This window comes from Atractosteus spatula, chromosome 8 (assembly GCF_055471065.1).
Source record: "Atractosteus spatula isolate fAtrSpa1 chromosome 8, fAtrSpa1.hap1, whole genome shotgun sequence".
Taxonomy (NCBI): Eukaryota; Metazoa; Chordata; class Actinopteri; order Semionotiformes; family Lepisosteidae; genus Atractosteus; species Atractosteus spatula.
The window spans coordinates 49,512,671-49,534,493 of NC_142713.1; the positions used below are offsets into that span (position 1 = coordinate 49,512,671).

General features: G+C 33.8%; 1 protein-coding gene across 2 annotated transcripts in view; it reads left to right on the plus strand.

Moving 5' to 3' along the window:
• Positions 1–21,104, plus strand: part of mkln1 (muskelin 1, intracellular mediator containing kelch motifs) — a 30,922-nt gene extending 9,818 nt beyond the window's left edge. Inside the window, exons 8-19 of one of the 2 annotated variants that reach the window (XM_088922940.1) lie at positions 69–134; positions 1,439–1,551; positions 5,587–5,799; positions 6,222–6,443; positions 6,598–6,727; positions 8,878–9,025; positions 9,439–9,553; positions 10,148–10,287; positions 12,784–12,886; positions 14,536–14,590; positions 14,865–14,920; positions 20,905–21,104. In XM_088922940.1, coding sequence (XP_088779066.1) covers positions 69–134; positions 1,439–1,551; positions 5,587–5,799; positions 6,222–6,443; positions 6,598–6,727; positions 8,878–9,025; positions 9,439–9,553; positions 10,148–10,287; positions 12,784–12,886; positions 14,536–14,590; positions 14,865–14,920; positions 20,905–20,970 — 1,427 coding nt within the window. In that variant the 3' untranslated portion in view covers positions 20,971–21,104. Of the gene's footprint in view, positions 1–68; positions 135–1,438; positions 1,552–5,586; positions 5,800–6,221; positions 6,444–6,597; positions 6,728–8,877; positions 9,026–9,438; positions 9,554–10,147; positions 10,288–12,783; positions 12,887–14,535; positions 14,591–14,864; positions 15,296–20,904 lie in introns of those variants that run through there. The other variant, XM_088922939.1, reaches the window with a different exon arrangement.
• The last annotated feature ends 719 nt before the right edge of the window (positions 21,105–21,823 follow it).

Here is a 21,823-nt window from a genome sequence, read left to right on the forward strand (position 1 = left end):
GATGACTCTGAACTGGGTTTGCGTTTAATGAAAATGGGGGTTTCAAGTCCTTTATTCTCTTTTTCAAGGTGATGGTGATGATAACCGGCCCGGAATGAGGGGAGGACACCAGATGGTGATTGATGTTCAGACTGGTAAGAATATGGCTGAAATGCTTAAGCTTAAACAGTTTCTAATTTCATTCCTAAAAGATGCTGGTACTGAGAGGGAGGTGCCAGGAAGTACTGATGCTATGTTGTTGGATGCATTCTGTTGTGATGCTTTTTAGAATGTTGAAAAAGAGTGCCTTGGTACATGTTGGTACTTTTGTCAGACTATCTTCATTTTTAAGTAGTTCAGGTGGGTAGATGCGTCAACATGTGTAGGCTGCAAAGGAACCAAAAATGGGTTTATTCCATGCTGAAAAGAGAAGAAAGAAAACAACGTTTCGACTGTGGAGCCTTCTTCGGGTGTGTCAGCCGAAGAAAGCTCCAAGGTCGAAACGTTGTTTTCTTATTTCTCTTTTCAGCGTGGAATAAACCTATTTCTTGTGTCTTAATTTAGTCTTTTTGGAAAATGCATGTACAAAGCAGATTTTTAACTTAATTTGAACATTTCAAAATGTTTCCATCTGGCTTAGTTTTGAGCAGAGACTGAAAATAAATTGCTACATGTGAGCATTGTCCTTTTGGCTTTTCCCCATCAGGATGTTCAGATGAATCCAAATCTGGTATTGTGTAGCTCCATCAATAAGACTCTTGTTGTTGTGTGGGTTTTGTGAGCAGTGAGAAATTATACATCAGAGAGCCCAAGTCTTGAGCTGGAACACTACAAGCTCTTTGTCCAGTAGGAAGGTTAATTAGAGTTAATGAACTCGAATAACCTCTTTCAAAACAACAGACTGTTAACCTATGTCCTGTTTTCTAATATGATGGTAAGCCTTTCAGGCCATATTTAATGAAAGCCTTTTTGAAACCCTTCTTTTATAACCTTCTAATGTTATGTGGTGTTGAGTCAAGCACTATAAAGAAATGCCTGATACAAGGTGGTTATGTTTTTATGTATTAACCCCCACTGCTACAAAACATTTTAATTATACTTGTTTAAAATGATAGCATTGTCAATGACAAAAATCTGTATGTATAGTAAATGTTACATTACTGTTATTTACATGGGATCAAAGGGACCTTGATAATGGTTATAGGACTTCAGTTGCTTTAAAAAAGTCCCTTGAAATTAACCTGACATTGTGTTGACAATAACAAATTTGAATATGTTCTTTTTCATGTTCCACATTTTCACTCAGTGTAAAAAATGTCAGGCTACAAATATCTTTTTTTTTCCCCCCAATAAAGACCCTCTTACATCCATGGCAACGAACTGTTTTATTCTGGATTTTTAAAGTAAGGAAGTCATACAAGCATTTGTTCATGCCCTAAGTAAATATCTTTTATTTTAGAAACCGTATACTTGTTTGGTGGTTGGGACGGCACCCAGGATTTGGCAGATTTTTGGGCATACAGCGTTCAAGAAAATCAGTGGATTTGCATATCAAGAGATACAGAAAAAGAGGTTTGTTCAGCTGTTTGCTGTGTAGAAATTTGTTTTTGAAGGTTTGTTTTTCTGTTAACATGAGTAGTATTATAAGAGATGTTTTTCAGCAGAGCTCCTGAAAATTTAAGTCAGGTTCTAAAGAAGGAGATGGCTGCCTGTTTCAGTTTGGCGACCTTCTTTTCCCATAAATCGAAGCTGAGCTATGGAGGAAAAATATATTTTGGTTTAGTCCTAGTGAATAAATTAATTGCGGGTTGTAATAGTAAAAATGTATATGGGTACTTCATTGCTTACAGAAATATATTTTGCATAAGGACTGCTAAAACACTTTTCCTCAACTTGGTGATTTTCTTGCTCTGTTATTCAACAAAAAAATGAATATGCTTCTTTAAGCATGATACAGCTAGCATTATAATTATAAGAGCTTTTTGTGAAAGAGGAAGTGCAGAGGCGTCCAAGCTAATTGGCCAGAAACACAATAGCCTCATCTTTATCAGTGCATTATTCCGGTCACTGTTTTTCAGAATGACTGTGACTCACTGTTCTCACTCAGTGTGAAACTTGTTCTTTCATATTGTGTATGAATCCATTTAACTATTCTCCATATAGTTGTAGTGCCTAGTGATTCCAAATCCACATATGGGGAGAGAAGTTTTGGTGATTTCAAATTAAAACAATTTCTCTATTTTAACTTATACATTTCAAGATGACTTAATTCTTTTGAAATATTTGTAGCTGAATTTACAGATCAAAGTTATGATATCCCTTTTAAGATTGTTTATAAATTTGAATGAAGCAATGTTCTAATTATATTTTAGACTAAACCTGCCTCATTGAATAGACCATATATTGTGTGGTGTCTTATAAAAGCATTCATTCCGCCAGTGAAATTTCCCCATTTTAATGCTGTAGGAGATTGTGGTAATGATGCATTTAAATAGTATTTTGTATGTAGACGTTAACCTCCAAAGGATGAATCTTAAAAATCACGTTGTATGTAAATATTAAGTTTTTGAAAACCATTAGAAGATTCTCAGTTGTATTGGTACATGAATATATAAGTGTTCATTCCTTTTTTTTTGTTCAGTGTAGGGGTGAAAGATTACTTTGATAGGTTTCATAATTAGTGTAATGTTCACTTAAAGTGGTTTAACATGACTTCTGAGTATCTGTCTCTAGGTTCCCCAGTTAGATATTGATTTTCAAGCCATATCTGGCAAAGTTTCGAAGATGGGAACAAGGTGATAGGAGGAGATTATAAGAACATTTCTGAGTTGCTAATCATCATTAAGTGTAATGTGTGTCATTACACCTTGATAATCCTCCAGTCAGGCCATTCTTCCAAACCAAACATCCAGAGAAGCAGCAAAGTGCCGTTTTTACCTGCTGTATTAAAAACCTAATAAGCATCACCCTGTGACTGTGGCAATTGAAAAAAGAACTTTACAAAGCACAGGTTACTTTTCTGAATGTAAATGGTAGAAATTAAAAAAAGTTTTCTTGGTTTTAAATAAAGAAAAATGGAGAAGAGTTTAAAAGACAAAATGCAGATAAAACGGTAAACCTCCTCATATCCAGGAGAAACAGGGTGGAAGGGGTTCCTGATACATGGATTTTTCGGATAGTTTCGAGTAAAGCAAACTCATATGCCTAGCCTAAAGCAAAATGCTTAGGACAACACCACAATGATCAAACCCATTCCTCCTCCTGAAACACGTTATCTCGGAACGGGACGCTCTGAATTCTTGAATTGGAATGTTAAGCTGTGTAGCTGCCTCAAAGGATTTATACCTTATCACAAACCGTTGTGACCATGAGTCCACTCCAAACTGCCTTCCATCCTGACGATTCCAATGCTGTTCAGCACATAGGAGCACCTCCTTCTTGATTGCAAAAGTTTGCTGTGATATCTTTATTTGGATAACTTCAGAATTAATATAAAAGTTCAATTGCATCAACATGACAGAGCCAAACTAACTGTGTTCAGCACTCTGGTGGTAAACAACCTGGTCAGCTTTCGAATTTGTTTTTAGTTGTATTCAAATACAAGCCTCAGGCCAATTGTACCACCCTGAATTTGGAAAAAAGTGTGACTTGTATTTAAGGTAGTTAAAGATGTCACTATGAAGCCAACAGTATGTTTGACAGTGACTGAAAGATTTGCAGAATTTGTACTTCAGCAAGACTATCATTGGTTTGCCCAGTTAAAATTGTGGCGTGGAAAATTAATGGCAAGGTCTAACGATGGGTTTGCAGTTATCAATAATCCCCAACAAACTTGTCCGAACTGGAGTAATTTTGTCAGGAAGAATGGGCAACAATTATACCGTCCAACTTTTCAAAGCTGGTAATGACATATTCAAAAAGAGTTGCAGCAGTAATTACTGCCAAAAGTGTAGCCACCAAGTAATGATTTAGGTAGATGCATACCTACACAGTCAGTAAATTTATATGCTATCTTTGCAGTGTTTTCTGACAATTTGCCTCCATTACATATAAGAATATTCAGTTTGATCAATTCTATATAGAAAATATGGGGGAAAAAATATAATTTATTGAAATGACATTAGTAGTCTTATTTCTGTATTTAATATTTCAGTTTTGTATACCAGCTTACTATAAAGCTAAGATTGCATATTATAAATGATTTCTTATCTAGCAGTCCACCAACTTAATATAAAAATGAATTAAAAAATCTATTCCATCTATCATAAAGTACAGATCCAGTAAAGTAAAATTTTAATAAGAGCTGGTTTGTGTTAAATTACAAGCTAAGTCCTCTTTCAGTACTGCTTTTTTATGGTTTATTTGGTTTAATATATCACAATCCGCATATCAGAGCCTTCCTAAACCTACAACCGAATGCTTTGTAAATATATTTTTTAAATATTCCATCCATTATTTTGTAGTATTGGAATTTGTCATTTAAATTATTCTATTGCAAAATCTTTTTATTCCTTTGGTCCAATGTTTTATTAGTATCTTAAAAGTTTTGCAGGGTTTTAATGTGATCATAAGCTAGGAATCCCTAAACCCATTGGAGCATATTAATGGTATGGATGTCATAGCTTGTTGAGCGGTTCAAGTTCCCATTTTATCTCTGTTGATGTGACAAAAACAGAAGAACTTCAGTTCATGATTGATGCAAACAGATGGTATTAGACCTACTTGCAAGTCTTAAATCCACTCATTAAAAACTCTGGTTTGTTTTGATCAAAGAAATAGTTGCTGTTATCGCCACCTTCTGTATAGATGAAGCATATCTCTGTTTTGCAATTGCATGAAATAAAAGAAAAGTAATTTATTTTCTTTTGGACAGTGTGGAAAAAATAAGTATTCTTTGAATGTATTTTTCCCCTTAACACTTCTGAAATTTCCTCAGTACAGCTCATGGCAAAAAATAACTTACCACACAAATGGAATGCGGAATGATTATTCTTTGCAAGCAGTTTAGCTGGTCTTGCAAAAAGTTTTGAGTTCAGGAGACAAAAAGCTTATTAATTCTGCATTATCCTCTGGTTACTATCATTTCTTTTCAGCTAATATCCCAATCTGTCATCAGACCTGTCCAAAAAAGCTTTTTGCACTGAATAATTTAGAATTCTGATATTCACTTAATCTCCATTTCCTGAAAACTAATTGAATAGAATTTGGGATAGTTTGGATTTCATCTAAATGCATGTTTATTCTTTGATTGCCAAACTGTGTGGTACAGTCATTTATTTTTGAGAATGTAATTTAAAACATGAATTTTTATTTTCTTTAATGTTTATTGATACTGTTTTTATTGACAAGTCATTGCAGTTGAATGTTTGCAAGTTATTTGAAAACACTTTTGCCTTGTGTGATTTTTGTGGGGATTACTTAAGCTACAAAGATCTGCTACTAAAGGTTTCACATAGAAGTGTAGTTTTAGATTGACAACTTTTATGGAATTGAATGTCTTAGAGACAGGAACTTTTTTTGTAAGATGATGTTGAGTGTTTTTTCCTGTTACAAGTACTGTGACTACTGGGAATCTAATGAAGAAATATGTACTTTTTGTGTCTGCAGAATGGTCCCAGTGCTAGATCATGTCATAAGATGTGTATTGACTCCCAGAGGAGACAGATTTACACATTAGGACGTTATTTAGACTCCTCTGTGAGGAATAGCAAGTCTCTAAAAAGTGATTTCTATCGCTACGATATTGACACTAACACATGGATGTTGCTCAGTGAAGACACATCGGCTGATGGCGGACCCAAGCTTGTTTTTGATCATCAGGTAAACCTTTAGACCTTATATTGTGGAAACAATTTTCTAGAATAAAATCTATTCAAAGTTCAAATTTTATGATTTGACACAGATGTACAGTAATGTTGTAGTAACATTGTTCAGTTTTTTGAGAACTATGCATCTACTGAATTTTTCCTCTCGGCAGAATTATTAATGCATATTGTGCTGTTTTTATTAGTATACGAATAATACAGAACTAATGGAAATTATTTACAGTTGCATCATAACAAAGGTGGAAGAAATGCATGTGTGTTATGTTGCCAGAGGTTCTGTTCACAAGATAACTTTCATACAGTTAATTTATAGCTTATATTGAGATATGATTACTAAGGAAAATGGTCTATATAGTAATTCAGCAGATTGATTGCTAAGAAATGTTTTCACTGTTTTTTCGGTTGTTCCATCTTTAGATGTGTATGGACTCTGAAAAACACATGATTTACACATTTGGTGGAAGAATCTTAACTTGTAATGGGAATGTGGATGACAGTCGGACATCAGATCCACAGTTCAGTGGTCTTTATGCCTATCATTGCCATTCTAACACTTGGAAACTTCTCCGTGAAGATTCTTGTAATGCTGGGCCTGAAGATGTCCAGTCAAGAATAGGACACTGTATGCTTTTTCACACTGTGAGTCTCCTTTTCTTTATTAGAAGAAATAAAGGAAGCCTGTTGAAATTCCTTAAAAATGTTTATAACATGTTTGTTACAGAGCTAGGTCCGCTATTTTGTGCGTTTTCTGATGTTTCAGTTAATATTGTGATTTTATTTTATTACTTTTTAGAAAAACCGATGCCTTTATGTTTTCGGAGGTCAAAGATCCAAAACGTATCTGAACGATTTCTTTAGTTACGATGTGGACAATGACCATGTTGAAATTATATCAGATGGCACAAAGAAGGACTCTGGTATGGGTAAGTTAAAATGTTCAAGATAACAGAAAAACTTTAATAAAAATATACCATTTTTAATTATAACACATTTTTTAGTTTTAAATTAAATTCGTTCCATGTAGAGCTGGGCGATATGGCCAAAAACATTATCACGATAAAACTTTTCATATCAGTCGATATGGATAATTATCACGATAAATGTCAAATCATTATTTCTTTCAAGTTTAAAGGCAGATTTTTTTCTCCTGAGTGAAAGTTGAAGAAACCAGACAGTTAATTGGTAAATTAAACAACTCTTTATTTTAAGAACACAACAAACGCTTGCCAAACAGCAGAAACATTAAACAAATCTGAGGTAGAAAGTATTCAAGTCTTTTTTATGTCAAAATATGCATGAGTAAAATTTACAAAATAAATATCTTAATAGAAAAATTAAATACTGCAGTGTGATGAAACACACATAGAAGATGGCTAAGACAGACTGCAGTGTTTAAAGTGCTCTGTTTTATGTCTGATCGTAAAAAGCCAAAATATCTCCAAATTACCGAAGTTGAATGACCTTTTCTGTCGACGATGTCATCGTCCTTCGAGCTGGTCGTTGGCAGCACTACATTTGCTTCAGTGTCGCTCATTTCTCCACTCGAACTACAATCCTGTCAGCCACCACCGTGTGGGTAAACAACACCACGTTAGCTGCCCGGTCTGCAACACTCGCGCAGTATTTTGCGCAAAGCATAAACATAGATATCGAACATTTATCGAACTTTCGTTTAAAATTTATCGTGGAAAATTATATCGCTATAATTATCGTTATCGAATTATCGCCCAGCACTAGTTCCATGTTACATTGTGTTTTGTATACAGTTTTCTTGTTTTTATATTAATAGTCTTGAGGCTTATGGTTGTGTTGTGAACCAAAAATAAACATTATGGTTGTACCTTAAGAGCAGGTTTTACAAAGATTAACTATACTTTTAGACATGTTCAGTAACATGATGTAGACTGATCTTCAAATAAGAGCTGTTTTTTGTATCTCTTTTCCTGAATTGACTTTAAATCCTTGATAATTTTTATGGCAGTTATATTTCAGTATTGTGTAATTATCCTGCTTTATGCTGACACTTTGAGTACCTTAAATAGTGTTTTATGATGATGGGATAATATTTTCCTATTTTAATTATAGTGTTTATGGCTGACTGACTTTATAGCTTCTAACACTTTAAAGCAAAAACCATACAAGAGAAGATAGGGAATACATTACTAGTAATCTTGAAGCATGACTTTTAACCCTTTAAATCCTGATTTGCATATTGTGTAACGTAAGCAATGCTTGGAGCAAGTTTGAGTAAGATTCTTTTGATTTGTAAATTATGGTTATATAATTTTTACTCTTTATCATTTCCTGATGGTAAACAACACATCCTTATTGACGCTATGCTATTCATTCGCATAAGGTGCTGAAATCGGTGTTTAATTTCAGAAAATAGAATAAAAACACTTTTAACTTTTAACTTTTGTAACAAGGCTTTTCAAAGTATTAGATATTTTTTACTTTCTTGAAACAGCTGACGATGGTATGCTCTTCTGGTAAACTGCCAATGCATTGTCCGCATAAACAAGTTGAGTCATCTGAATTACTTGGCAAAATTAAGTAATTGTAAAAATGAGTGTTTAGCTTGGTACAGTATTCCTGCTTTCTTATGAGTTTTGAGGAACAGAATGTTTCTGGCAGTAAAGTAGTGAGAAGAAGTCTGAGTCAAACACGAGTTCCAGGATTCCCATAATCATTTGCAAATAGTTTATAAGGCATAATCTCCCTTATTCCCTTTAATGTAACTTGTTGACAAATATATGATTGAAATGATTTAGATTTATGCAAGTATTGCATGTAATAAAAATGTTCCCTTCAATCTTTGAACGTTTTATATAGTTTTCCAATATATTCATACTGTGAGGGATGACATTACACACCTTTTGTTTTGTACTAACAAATTCCAGTCTGCTTTTTTGTAAATTAAAGTTAATTTTAAAAGTACTTCAAGCATTTTTCAAGGGTTGCGGATTTCAAAATTGGTTGGCTTGATAAAAAGGATTCATGGGGGGGAAAAATAGAAACTATAGGATGTGCAGTATCTGCTGAGTCAATTTAAATCTTTGCACTCTCTCTCCAGTCCCAATGACAGGCTTTACTCAAAGGGCCACCATTGACCCCGAATTGAATGAAATCCATGTGTTGTCTGGGCTCAGTAAGGATAAAGACAAACGGGAGGAAAATGTGAGGAATTCATTCTGGATATATGATATTGCTCGGAATAGCTGGTAAGAAATGTATTTAAAAGGGGGATTTCATTGCTGTAGGGGCCTGTGCCTTTTGCACAGCCTGGTCACTGTTGTACATGGTGTTTGGGTACCAGTAGGTGGAACTATTGTAAGTGGGGGCACTGAGCTATAGAAGAGATAGGAATCTGAAAAGTGCTCTCCTGGAAAATCCGCTTTGTTTGGCATCTGCTTTATTACCTGGCCTAAGTACAGTTGCCCCTTAATTCATTTGTTATAATTGTAGTTTCGATTTTAGAAATCCTAGTGGTTATGGAAATCACTTAATTCATAACTGCTTTACATTTTCAGTGTTCTGGAGACTGTTTTAGGTGTATGTTAGATCTTATTCCTTTTGAGCCATAGCTGACTTGAGTCACGCTTCGTTTTGTCCATGTCTGTTGTACTTGAATCAGGTCTTGTGTGTATAAGAATGACCAGTCTGTGAAGGAGAATCCTAGTAAGACACTGCAAGAGGAGGAGCCCTGCCCACGTTTTGCTCATCAGCTGGTGTATGATGAGCTGCATAAGGTCAGTGCAAGAATGATTCTCACTATTAAACTTTGTCCAAGATGCTACAGAATAATCTGGTTAAATATTTTACTCAGTGGGTTGATGTAAGAAATTTCTATTTTTACAATAGTTTCTTTAGTTACATGAAAATGTTTAGAGTCTCAAATGAAGGAGTATAGAAAGCTTAAATGCACAAATTCAGACTTGGAGCCATTGAGTGCAGAATACTTTATTGATCCCTTAAAAATTAATTTAATCAATATCTTTTAGTTAATTTATATTCTCAGGTAGTAGGCATAAGACCTTACAGCCCTTAGGGACAGGAGAGACCTGTTCCTTTGAGGGAGAGACAACACTTTCATGAGTAATGTGACAGTGCTGGCCAATACACTTCTATTTGTAATGTGAAGCTGACCTCTTTCCTGATTGTTTTATATAAATGGTTGTACTTGTCTTCTGAACAGCTTTAGATTTTAGTGGTTTTGATTTCTCTACAGAAAATTAAAAATGTCTCAGGCTTTTAATGTTTATCTTTACTGTGTTCATTTCAGATTTTAAAGTCTAGATGGCTTTTGGTACCATTTGACAATTTCTTTCTGGGTCACTATGTAGGTCCACTATTTGTTTGGTGGTAACCCTGGCAAATCCTGCTCTCCAAAAATGAGGCTTGATGACTTTTGGTCATTGAAGCTCTGCCGTCCTTCCAAGGAATACCTCCTCAGACACTGCAAATACCTCATTAGGAAATACAGGTTGGAGACTTCTTAGACTTCCTATATCATATGCAATTTCTTTTTTATTTTAAAGTATTATCAAATGATTCTTTTATAGGAGTGTAAGGTACGTCATTTATAAATGCTTATTTGTGATTTTAATTTTCCTCAGTGTTTAAGTAATGAAAGTTGTTTTTCTAGTTTAAATAAGACTTGTGTTTGACCAGGCTGTATTTATTGCTTGGTTCTTTTTTTTTCCTAAATGATAGACTGGCTGATACTTAAATTTAAAAATCTTGTGTGGTTATTCAGACGTTGCTGGTGGACTTGTGACTACTACAGTGGTCTTCGCCCCATCCCATTGCATGTGTCTTAAATGGGGAGGCTGATAAAGGATGCTTGTTTGCTACATTGTGTAATTAGAATTCTTGTGGAGTTACGTAAACACAATTGGTGGTGAAAGCTTACATAGGGCTGGCTACAAGCTGAAATTATCTCCCATGTCTTGGTTAAAAAAAAGTATTTTTTATAACTCTAGCATTAAGCAGTAGAAAGTCCAGTTTTGAGAAATTTCGCACAAGCCCAATTGTCTTTCTTTTCACTTTTGTCATGGCTGCTGTTTATTGACATCTAGTGGCCATATCTTATAATTGCAAGCTTCATTGGTGAATTAGTCCAGTCTTAAAGTGGTTAGTATTTTATTTTTTAGCGATATCAATTTTTAAAAACAAACCCAACTAGTTTTCCTAGTTCATATTTTTGTTGTGAAATTAATCATACTAGAAAGTACTAGTACTTTAGTATCTTCTAAAATGTGTCTTGGGAAAATGATCTCGCTGAACATTTGCATCTTTGATCTCTTAAACTGTAAGTAGACATACAGTAAACCCTTGGTTTCACTGGCTAATGGGGGAATGGGTGTTTGTTATTGCCAAATGTCTATTAAATCGTAAATTATGTTTTTTCAGCCCACAAATACTGTTATAAGAATGATGTATACTGAATATACTATCCGTATGATTTCTGATTTTTTGGGGCTTATTTTTAACAAGTGCAATCAACACAGTCAGTGAAATTTGTTACTGCGTCTTGTTTATCATAAATATACAAGCTCTTTATTTCATGCTTCATACTGTGTAAAATTTGCTAAAGCATACAAAGCGTAAGCAATTGATATACCCTTATAGGGCACTATATGAATTTCCAACCTCTGTAGTATTTTTACCTTATTGTATTATTAGTGCACTTTACAGAGCTTTTTTTAAATACTGTTAGCATTTTAGTGTATTTTTTAAAAAATTGAAAGTTTCAGGTTTAAACATTTTCTAAAGCACACAAAATCATAAGTGGTTTGCCTACCTATGCACCAATTGCCCTACCTCTATAGGGCATCTTTTATTTTTGTGTCTTTTAGACCTATTTAAAGGTTTGCTGTATAGAAGATATTTTAGCATTTTACATTCCATGCATTTTCTCATTTTACTTTATATTTCTGTACTAAAATTGCCTTTTAAAATGCATGAAGTAGAGCATCATTGTTATGCACATTTATTCATAAAATGTCAAACCATGATGCCATCACTATTCACTACATGTTTAGATAGATTATCATGTTTCCAAGTAGCTTAATTTTGTAATTTTGATTTAAATGTAATTGTTTAATTTCATTGCAATTTAAAATTAATTTACAAAATTAATCCTAAATTTATTGGTGTTGTACAATGATCATACATTGAAGCTTGTACTTTGCAATTTTAAAGAGTAATATAGTTTTAAAACTAGCACCAGGTAACTACGATACTCTTGCTTAACAATATTTTTTTGCAGGAATTAAACATTGCAATCATACAAAATGTGTACATTAATTTGACTTATAAATTCTTTTATGCTTTCCATTGTATAAATGTAGGAATTCTGGGTTTGTTTGGGACTCTTGCTGCGTGTAGAAAAATTATCTTTAGTAACGTTTTCCAGAACTGAGTAGCTACTTTGTAAAGTGCTCTTTATTGATTGCCCTGACATTTTGATGTCTGATTTTGTAATGGTCGCCAACTTACTTTAATTCTTCATTAAGCATCCCCACTTTACATATGAAGTGCTCAAGCATGCACAAAAGTGTTAGAAGTAGAAATACATTTGGAACAAGCAAAATAATAAAAAAAAAGCTGTGTCATGGAAATAAATTCTGCTTGAAAAAAGTGATAAATACTAATTTACAGTGGCACAGAATTCTAAGAGTAATTCATGAAGACAATATTAGGTTTTGTGCTCAGCCATTGGATTTGAACACGTTTTACCTCAGGAATACTAGCACAGCTGAATCTCTGAAAATGTGTAGTCTAGATTGTCTTATTGGAAGGTTAGACTGTTGTCTTTACCCTTTTATGTTTTCACCAGGTTCCAGCTTGTAATGCTTCAGCAAATAGATTAAATGATCTCTTACAAAAACAAATTGCACAGTTAGCTTTATGTTGTGTTAGAAAATTTTAAAGAGGACTTGGAGTACTAGATCTTATGTGTTGCTTTTACTTGCAGGTTTGAAGAAAAAGCTCAAACTGAACCTCTAAGTGCACTAAAATACTTACAGAATGACCTCTCTTTAACTGTGGATCACTCAGACCCTGAAGAAACGAAAGAGGTACAGAGAATAAAATCTTTCATAAAAGCAATTCCTGTTAAAGTGTGTGCATGTCAGTGTTTTTTTTTAAATACTCACTCAAGTGGGAATGTGTTACCACTTTGAAGGCCGTTCCTTTAGTTGACAATATCAGTACCTGATTTGCAGAGAACAAGATGTTCAGTCATGCTCTTCTGACGTGCTCATAAAATTCTTTATTTTTTGCATTGTAAATTCCGTATAGCCCAACAGGAGAGTTGGCACACATTTATTGACCATTGCATCTCTCATTTATATTGCTGCAAGCCTGCATGTGCCTGGCTAGTTGCAGTAATTGCTGTTATGCTGACAGTTGGCCCTGGCCAGCTAATACCATCTGACCCCAACTGCATTCTGCTATTTGTGTGTTTCTGCTCACCGTCTGGAGCTCAATCAGCCTTTCGAAAAAATGCCTTTGCTGGTTGTCACTTGGGAGCCCACTTGGGGGTCTTTGTGTTCTTTTCAATAAAGCTACTATTTTTTTAGTCTTTCATTTGGTGGAGTGACATACAGTACTGTTCATAAGTATGGAAATTTGTTAATTTTTTTTAATTATTGCAGAAACTTTTTACCAAGTTTTATTAAAAGTCCTTTGTCCATTTTTGATGGTCCTTATTGCAGTTATATAGCATGAGATTGTTTTAGGTACTTCACCTCTGAAACGAATGCATTACTGAAGATTGCTGTGTAAATTCAACTAATTTTCCATAAAATTGTAATTGTAAATAGGTTCCAAGTACACTCCCAGCTATAGGGGTGAAGTACCAAATAAACACAGTTGCACATTTATTCATGCAAGATCATTATGTAATTGTGTTTAGTTGTTTTAAAAATGATTTAATATTCATCAATGTCATGTAACTATGAAGGGAAGACTGTTAGTGGTAGGTAATTAACAGTGATAAAAATGCCTCAGTCATGCCCATAGACCCATCTGGATGGTGCACATCCTCATTCTGCTTGTTAAAGAATTGTTTTCATATGAGACGAGAATGTAATGGTTATGCTGTGGGTTTGAAGCCCATTGAACATTAGTGTAATGAGCTGTGATGTGGCATTTACTGCTCAGTATCCACTGAACAGGTATGTTTGTCCAGACTCTTGAGAGGAATGGTTCAGGTACAAAGCTTATATCGCACACATACAGTTTGTATTTCTGATTAGGATTGTCTGCGAATACATCATTCCGTGTGTGACATTTTCTTTGTGATTTCTCCTGACTTCAGAGTCAACAGGGTAAGGTATGCCATTAATCATAACCAATCAGCTGTCACTAATGAGGTGATTTAGTGTTTATGCAACAGCCATGAATCAAAATGTCAAAAATGTTTAACCAGTATTCCAAAACAATATTTTTGTTTTTTCTTAAACATCTATGCAGGGTACATTTCTGATGATGCTGATGTGTTTAAAATATTGGTTTATCTATGTTATCAATTAACAGAAGCAGAAATGTTTTTTTTTTACTTTTTTTGCAAAGTTAGTTTCCATTTCCAGACTTTTGGAACAGTACTATATGAAATAAGAGATTTTTACATTTAATCTTAATTACAACTTTTTTTCTTTTTTACTGTCCTATAAATTACCTTTCTGATTTGCTCTGAGTTTTCATTTGCATGTGCTCCATTCAGTTTCAGCTCCTGGCATCTGCATTGTTTAAATCCAGCTCAGACTTCATCCCATTAGGTAAGTGACCACTTTAAATGTTTTAAAACTGACTATGAATTTTCTTTAGGTAGGGAAAACCTAAAGGCTAGTAAGGTATATAAAAAGCACTGTATTTCAGTTTTGTTTCTATAATTTATATGTTCGGCTTTGCTTATGATTTGCAGTAGTGATTGAGTGCTTTATCCATTTATAGGTCAGTAAAGTATCTAATTTTGGTAGAAACAAATGATTGTGAGTCAAACTTAACCTCATTTACAAGCAAAACTAATGTATTTCTCTGCTTATTGCCCAGGATTTTCAGATGTGGATCAGACTTATGCTCAGCGCACTCAACTTTTTGACACTCTGGTGAATTTCTTCCCTGACAGCATGACTCCTCCAAAAGGCAATCTAGTCGACCTCATCACACTGTAGCAGAGGCAAGACCCTGCTAAAAAATAAAACAGATTTTTAGATTATTTAATAGTAACTAGAAATATTTTTATAAATTGTTCTAGTTCTGAAATGCTGACTTTTTTCTTCTGTGCTTACCAGTATTAAAAAGTAGAATGTAAGGATTTTGCTTTAGAACAATCCAACTTCAGTGGGTTTATTTAAAAGAAAGTCCTTTTATACTTCATTTTGAGCTGGAATGCACCTGAATTGTGTAAATCCTATATACAAGTGTTTCTATTAAGCTGTAGGATGAAATCGTACATCATAACAGAAGCCAAACTGTCCAGAATCCCTTTTTTCCCCCCCAGTGATCATGTTTAAGGTCTTGGGTACCTCTGAGCGGGTCACCATCTGTGTTTTTTTTAGCTGGAATTTGGCCTTCAGTTTTTTTTGTTCCTTCTTTGTAAAGTTGCTTTGCTAACATAGCTGTAATTCAGTTTGTGGTTTTCTGCAGGTACCTTTAAAAATTGATGAAAACTCAAATGTACTGTAATTTCACATGGAATGAATGTCTACGTTTGTAATTTTTTTGCTCTTTTAGCCAGTCCAGTATTGTTTTTAAGGGCTTTAAAAACAAAATACATATCATTTTTATATATTAATTTTAAATATTTAAAATGCCTGCAGGGATTCATACAACTCTTGCCTTTCTATAAAATTTTTTAATTCCATTGTATACAAAGCACTATCTTATCAAATTTTGTTGTGCAATCCAAGACTAAATTTGGAATTAAATTAGAAATTAGCTAGAACATTTTAAAAAGTACTTTCATCATATAAACATTAATTCAAGCCAAATGTTCAGTGATTATCTTTACTTCTTAACAAACCATTCAAGCTTCTCACCAAAAACCTAAGCATAGATCTGTTTCTGAAATTCAGAGTTCAGCTGGATGATTGTATGACAGATCATTACATCCAGATAAAACCTATTGTCAAATAATTTGTTGTTGGGAAAAACTCCAAATGTGAAAATTCAGATTTAGCTCTTATTATTCAGACTATAGTCTTTTGCAAATCTCTTGATTTTCTTGTTGTAGTATCCATTTGACATAGAGGCATGGTTTGGTATCATTTTGTTGGAAATAGCTTGATTCTTCAAGGTGGTAAATTAAAACCATTATTAGACTAAGTTTAATTTTTACTTTTGATATTATGAACTTCTACATTATCCACAAATAGCAACATGAAAAAATAAGCAGTAATTGTTTCAATTTCTAAGCAATAAGAAACTTTGAACTGTAACCTTCTCAAGAGTTCTCAACATTGGAGGATAAAACGTACACATCCCTTGGTGTCTGCTTGATGAATACCTGTTACTTAGAAGAGGAAGGAAGCATTTATAAGGGGTAACCATCAGCATCTGGTAGGAGATGCATACATATTTGCCAAATAAAAAATAGAGTAACCAGCATGTTTATCAGGGTTATGGTTGAAGACATACCCAGGGGTCCTACCGTAAAATGATTGAAAATGTAGAACTAATAGTCTACTTTAGATCAAAATAACATACATTTAATCCATTAAACTTATAATATTGTAACCAATTGAATCAAATGAGTTCCAGACAAAGCAGAATTTAATGTCTGAGCAAAGCCAAAGACTGATCCTGTAGAGCACATGAACAATTGGTTACATCGGTGTTTTGATATCTGGAGTTTCCCCTTAAACTATGTGGTTGGGTGAAGAGTACTTCTAAAATCTGTGGTGATGGAGATGTTAACAAAAGTTTTGACCAGTCACTGAATTTCCAAACTTGGAGTTTCTTGCTTTAAAAAAAATCTTAAATACTTTAGTAATGAAAATGTTGACTAACTTCAAAAACTTCTTCTGTTACAAGCATTCTCAGTCTCCGTTCTTTTCTGAAGCATTATGCCTTACAAAATATTTACTATACTTTGTTCATGACCAAGATAAGTCTGCCTTTGAATCTTTTAGGTGTGTAAAGGTTCTGGTTAGTGAGGGTTATAAGAAATGGTTTACGGAGTAGTGTATTCAAGTGGGGAGCTGTCAGTGTGCAATCTGCAACGCAGGCAAGTAAAATTTTAATTCTGTGCTGAAAAATAGAAGAAAAAAATAAAACTTTCAGGTGTGTTTGACCATTTTTATTTTTTTATCTTTCTACTTTTCAGCATGTAATCTGTGCTTGTTCCTTTCTAGTTATGAAAGATCTACCACATAATAGAAATATTGAACAAGGAGCATATTAATTTCAGTGGAGAAAGGACTAAGGGTTCTTCTTTTCTTTGGTACGCTCATTTTAAAATGAAGAAAACTGTATATAAAATTTGTTTAATTGCTTATACCCTATTTGGAAACTTTGATGTAAGTTTTGGGGTTTTTGTACTTCAGTTAGTGATATACAATACGTGCATGTGCCTGTTCACTGTTTAGTTCAGCTGTTCTGTGTTCATGCGGACAATACATCTGCAGTCTTTAATAAGATATGCATCCATATACGTGGTTTATGGTTATTTTCATTTAGATATTTTGTTCATACTTCTATCAACCCCTTATCCTGAGTCAATGATTTCCTTCACAGGAAATAATTTGGTATTGCATATACTTTTTGTACGATTTGAAATGCCGTAATAAAATACACTGTTAAGGTTATGATAGCTTTAGTTTGTTTTCTAATTAAAAAGCTGTGTGAAGAACAAAGTTTGCTTAAGGAATAAACTATACTGAGGTGGTCTTTTTGGCTGGTTTGCTTTGAGTTTTGTTTGCAGTATAAACAATAGAGGAACTTGATGTGTTTGCAAATGTGAGAAGTCATGCGTAGATTGTCGTTGGTAAGTTACATTATCCACAGTTACATTTTTAACACTCGTTATACCTCAACATTTGGATTTGTAAGCAGGAGTTGATTTCAAATCTTAAATTGTCCAGGTTGGCCTTATTTCCTTTGTTGCAGTAGTGTACTCATTCTGGCCCTAAAAGGTCCACAGACCCCATACTAGCACATCCATAACAGCCTTGCCAGACAATTCTATTGGCTGTGTGAAATTTAATAATGACTTAAGTTGTCTGTCAGCAATCCATTTTAAAGTGATATACTTTCTATAGCTAAACTTCGTACTATGAAATTAACCAGGTATATTCAGCAACATTTGCGGACGCTATTGTATTCTATATGAATTGTGTGCTTCAAAATGATATGATTAATATAAACTTAACTTGGTTTCCTGTTTACTTGTATTTTGAAATATTGTTGCATATAGCAGATATGACCGTGTCGCATTGTCAGTATTTTAATGAAAAAAATAGGCTGTGAAAACAATGAAAAGCAATTAAAAAGTTTTCCATTTAATAGGAAATTAAAAAGATGATTCTTAATGTTAATATGTGTACAGTGTATTCATGTAAAGGTCTATGTGTCAAACTGATCAGTTTATGCTTGAGATGTCTGAGTTTGCTGCTTGAAATTAAACTTGTATAAGTTGTTTTGTGCTCTGAGATATAACTTCTTGAGGGTAATGAGGCGAATCGGTCTTTTGACTATCTCTTCATTAGGGCAGCCTATTGGAACAGGAATGTAAACTGCTTTAAAATGTAAGCATTGTTTGTGCACCAGCACTTCAGTCTTCACAAACTAAGCACTAGTTAAACTATTAGTTATTTTTTCATGTAATATTATGGAAGACACTTGGACTTTTAAAATCTGAAGAGATAAAGAATGACACGTAGATTGATGTTGAGGGCAGAAAATTGTTGACGGTATATACTCCCTCAACCCTGCCTACCACTAAGTGAGAATTCTTAGTCTGTATAAATGATAGTTTTCAAAAAGGTTTTCATGATTTAGGGGTAGAATATCCAGTCAAATAAAAACTACAGAAAGTAATAACTTGGTGTGTAAGGTTATTAAGTGGCAGTTGTCAATACTGAAATAGTGTTTGGGACATGGATTTGATCCAGGATTTTATGATTCTGCAATACTGATATCTTTGTTCATTACATGGGAAGTGTAATCTTAATATAATGAAATTGGAGGTTCTCATTGACTTCTTCCTATCTGGATGATTAATTACCTTCTGTATGTAATCACCCTGTTAAGATGTGACTGATAATAATGCATTTTGTTTTAATAATATGCTGCCCTCTGGTGAGCTTTATGTGTAAAGTCATTTCTCACTTTTTAATAAAAAGATGAAAGTAACTTTCATTTAGCCCCCTGTTTACAGAAATAATTCAGATATTTTCTGACCATATTCAGAAAGACAGCAGTGGCACATCTTAGTGTGTCCACACTGTAGTATTGTTTCCTGTAATGCATTAACATTGGGTACTTTTATATATGCAAATATTATGTAAGCATTTAGTGCTTTTGAAGTGATGGATTGTTAAATTAGTCACGTGCACATACTCCTTCCTGTCTCTTAGCGCACATATGTGATTTATAATCAATTTTATTAATGTTGATGTTAGAAATCAATGCTCCTGGGTGCAAAACTAAATTTTGCATGTCTTTGATTTGGTTTCTATCTTAAAAACATGCAAAGTATCAGTGATGGAGAGCGCAAGAACATTAAAGACTGGCATGTACCCTAGGATTATGTGATATAGGTGGGTAAATGCAAAAGGTTGAGATATATTGTCCTATATACACTTTTGCAACTGATGTGAACAAATGAAATCTGAGGTAGTTCAGAATGTGATTTTGGTATATTGTATTAGGCTGTATTATGAATGTGAAAAATATGACTTTTAGGCCCATTTAATGCAAATAGAATTGTATATGTGCACAGTGTAGAGAGGGCTTAAGACTTCAAGTTTTACATTTCCGCATCGCTTGTTCCTGATTTGTTTATGAAGATACTAGTTCTTGGAGAAAGAGAAGAAATGCTAGTAGGAACATAGAGATGTGAACCAGGTAATGGTTACATTCTTATAGCAGTGTATCAGTAGGAAAGCCGAACCTGCTGATGGCCATCATATCACACTCATAAATTCTTCCAAACCTTATTGTAGACATGCAAATGAGAGCAACATGTAAGCAGTGTTGAATTTTTTCTTTTTTGCAGAGGGCAGTTGAAGTCCATGTAGTTGTTACAGAGCATCTGTTATAAAACCAAAACATTCTAGGCAAGGAAAAACATTCTAGGGTCAGTAGCAATTTTTCATATATGTGCTGGGATGTGGACTATCTGCAGAACTCAGTAGCCCATGAAAACTATAACAAGAAAGTGAGCATTATGAAGAAAGTCTAGTCTTGTGCTTCTTTAGTGTTTTTTTTCAGTGCTATATCTGTTTAAACTCACCTTTGGCTAATACTGATAGTTAATACCAGTAGACATTCTATAACCACAGGCCTATAAAAGTTTTTGCTAAACTGAGACGTAGTGAAAACACAGTGGCTAACAATTGTCTAAATCCAGACAATGTTGTATAACACTAAGGAAACACCATCCAGAAAACATGAAAGCAACATTCTGTATCTAAACAAATGTACAGAGAGACATCAAACACATTTTGGTTTTAATAGTTGTTCAACTGTCAGAAATTATAGGATTAGTTCATCCTCCTGAGAAAGAATAGCAAAGTTTCCAAAACTTTGATTCTAGCATTCACCTAGCTCACATTAGTTATCTGATATTTCCTTCAATAGAAACTTAGATTGTCATTTTTTAAAAACTTTAAGTGTTTGGAAATTGCTTTTTACCACTGAACCAAGATGAATTTTATTTTTGCAGTTCAAATAGTTTTTCTTTATATGTAAGTAACAAAAAGATCTCCTACGGTCTTGCTCTTAAAATTTAACATAAACCTGTAATGTGGACAGATGCTTAGTGAGATTATTTAAGCGTAAATACATAGTGAAAAAATTACTTTAAAAGGTATTATTTAATGTTATAACAAATCTCTTATTTGTCTATATTTCTGCTTGTTCTTTACAGAATATTGCAAAGATAATTTGGAGACAAACTATAGAAATTTGTGTGAAGAAGCCTCAGGTCATTTAACTGCCTCAAGTTAAAAGATAAAAATCCCCTTTTTGAACACAAGCCTAACTTTGGCTTTCTGTCAAACATGGCTGTCTAGCTATCTAGAAGGCATCCTGAAGGTTTGTATGCCAAGACACTGCTATATGTTAAAAGATCAAAACTGATTTTGTGAAATTAAGTACCTTGTATATGGAGATTCAATGAAGATTTTAAAAGTAAATTGTAATACATAACATGTTTCACGGCTCTTTAGAGCTGTATGAGCTTAGATGAACTTTTTACTTTGTGTTCCTCTGTATCTTAATCATTATACCACTGAAGAATATAGTAGGTACTTTACAGATGGGTAATAAGGACACAATGGTGAAGGGAAGCAGGAGTTTGATCAGATTTTTCTGAACGTTTCATAGGGTCTCAGTTTACACATGTGGAAGTGCATTATGACTGCAGAGTGACTATACTGTACATCTGTAGGCAAGTTACACTTCAGATTTTTGGATGGTAGCTGAAGGGCCAACTAATTTAATTAATTGATGCTTTCATAATGACTTAATTATTTTTAATTGAAAAATACTGTAAGCCAGTTTGTTGTTTACAGATGAGTGATTAAAGCGCTATAATAGAAATTATTATTTTCCCATATGGTTCATTTCTTAATGCCATGAATTTATCATTTAAGAAGTATTTTGTTTCCAGTGCTTTAAAAATTATTTGTGGAAAAAATGTGGCCCTTTTCTACTGTTTATCATTTTTTGAAAATGGATGCTTTTTAGGTTTTCATCTGTGCAAGTTGTATTCTATGCTGTTTAGGGTGGAGGGTGTAATGAATTTCATTAGTAAGCAGATTTAAATGAACCCAAGATTAAAAAGA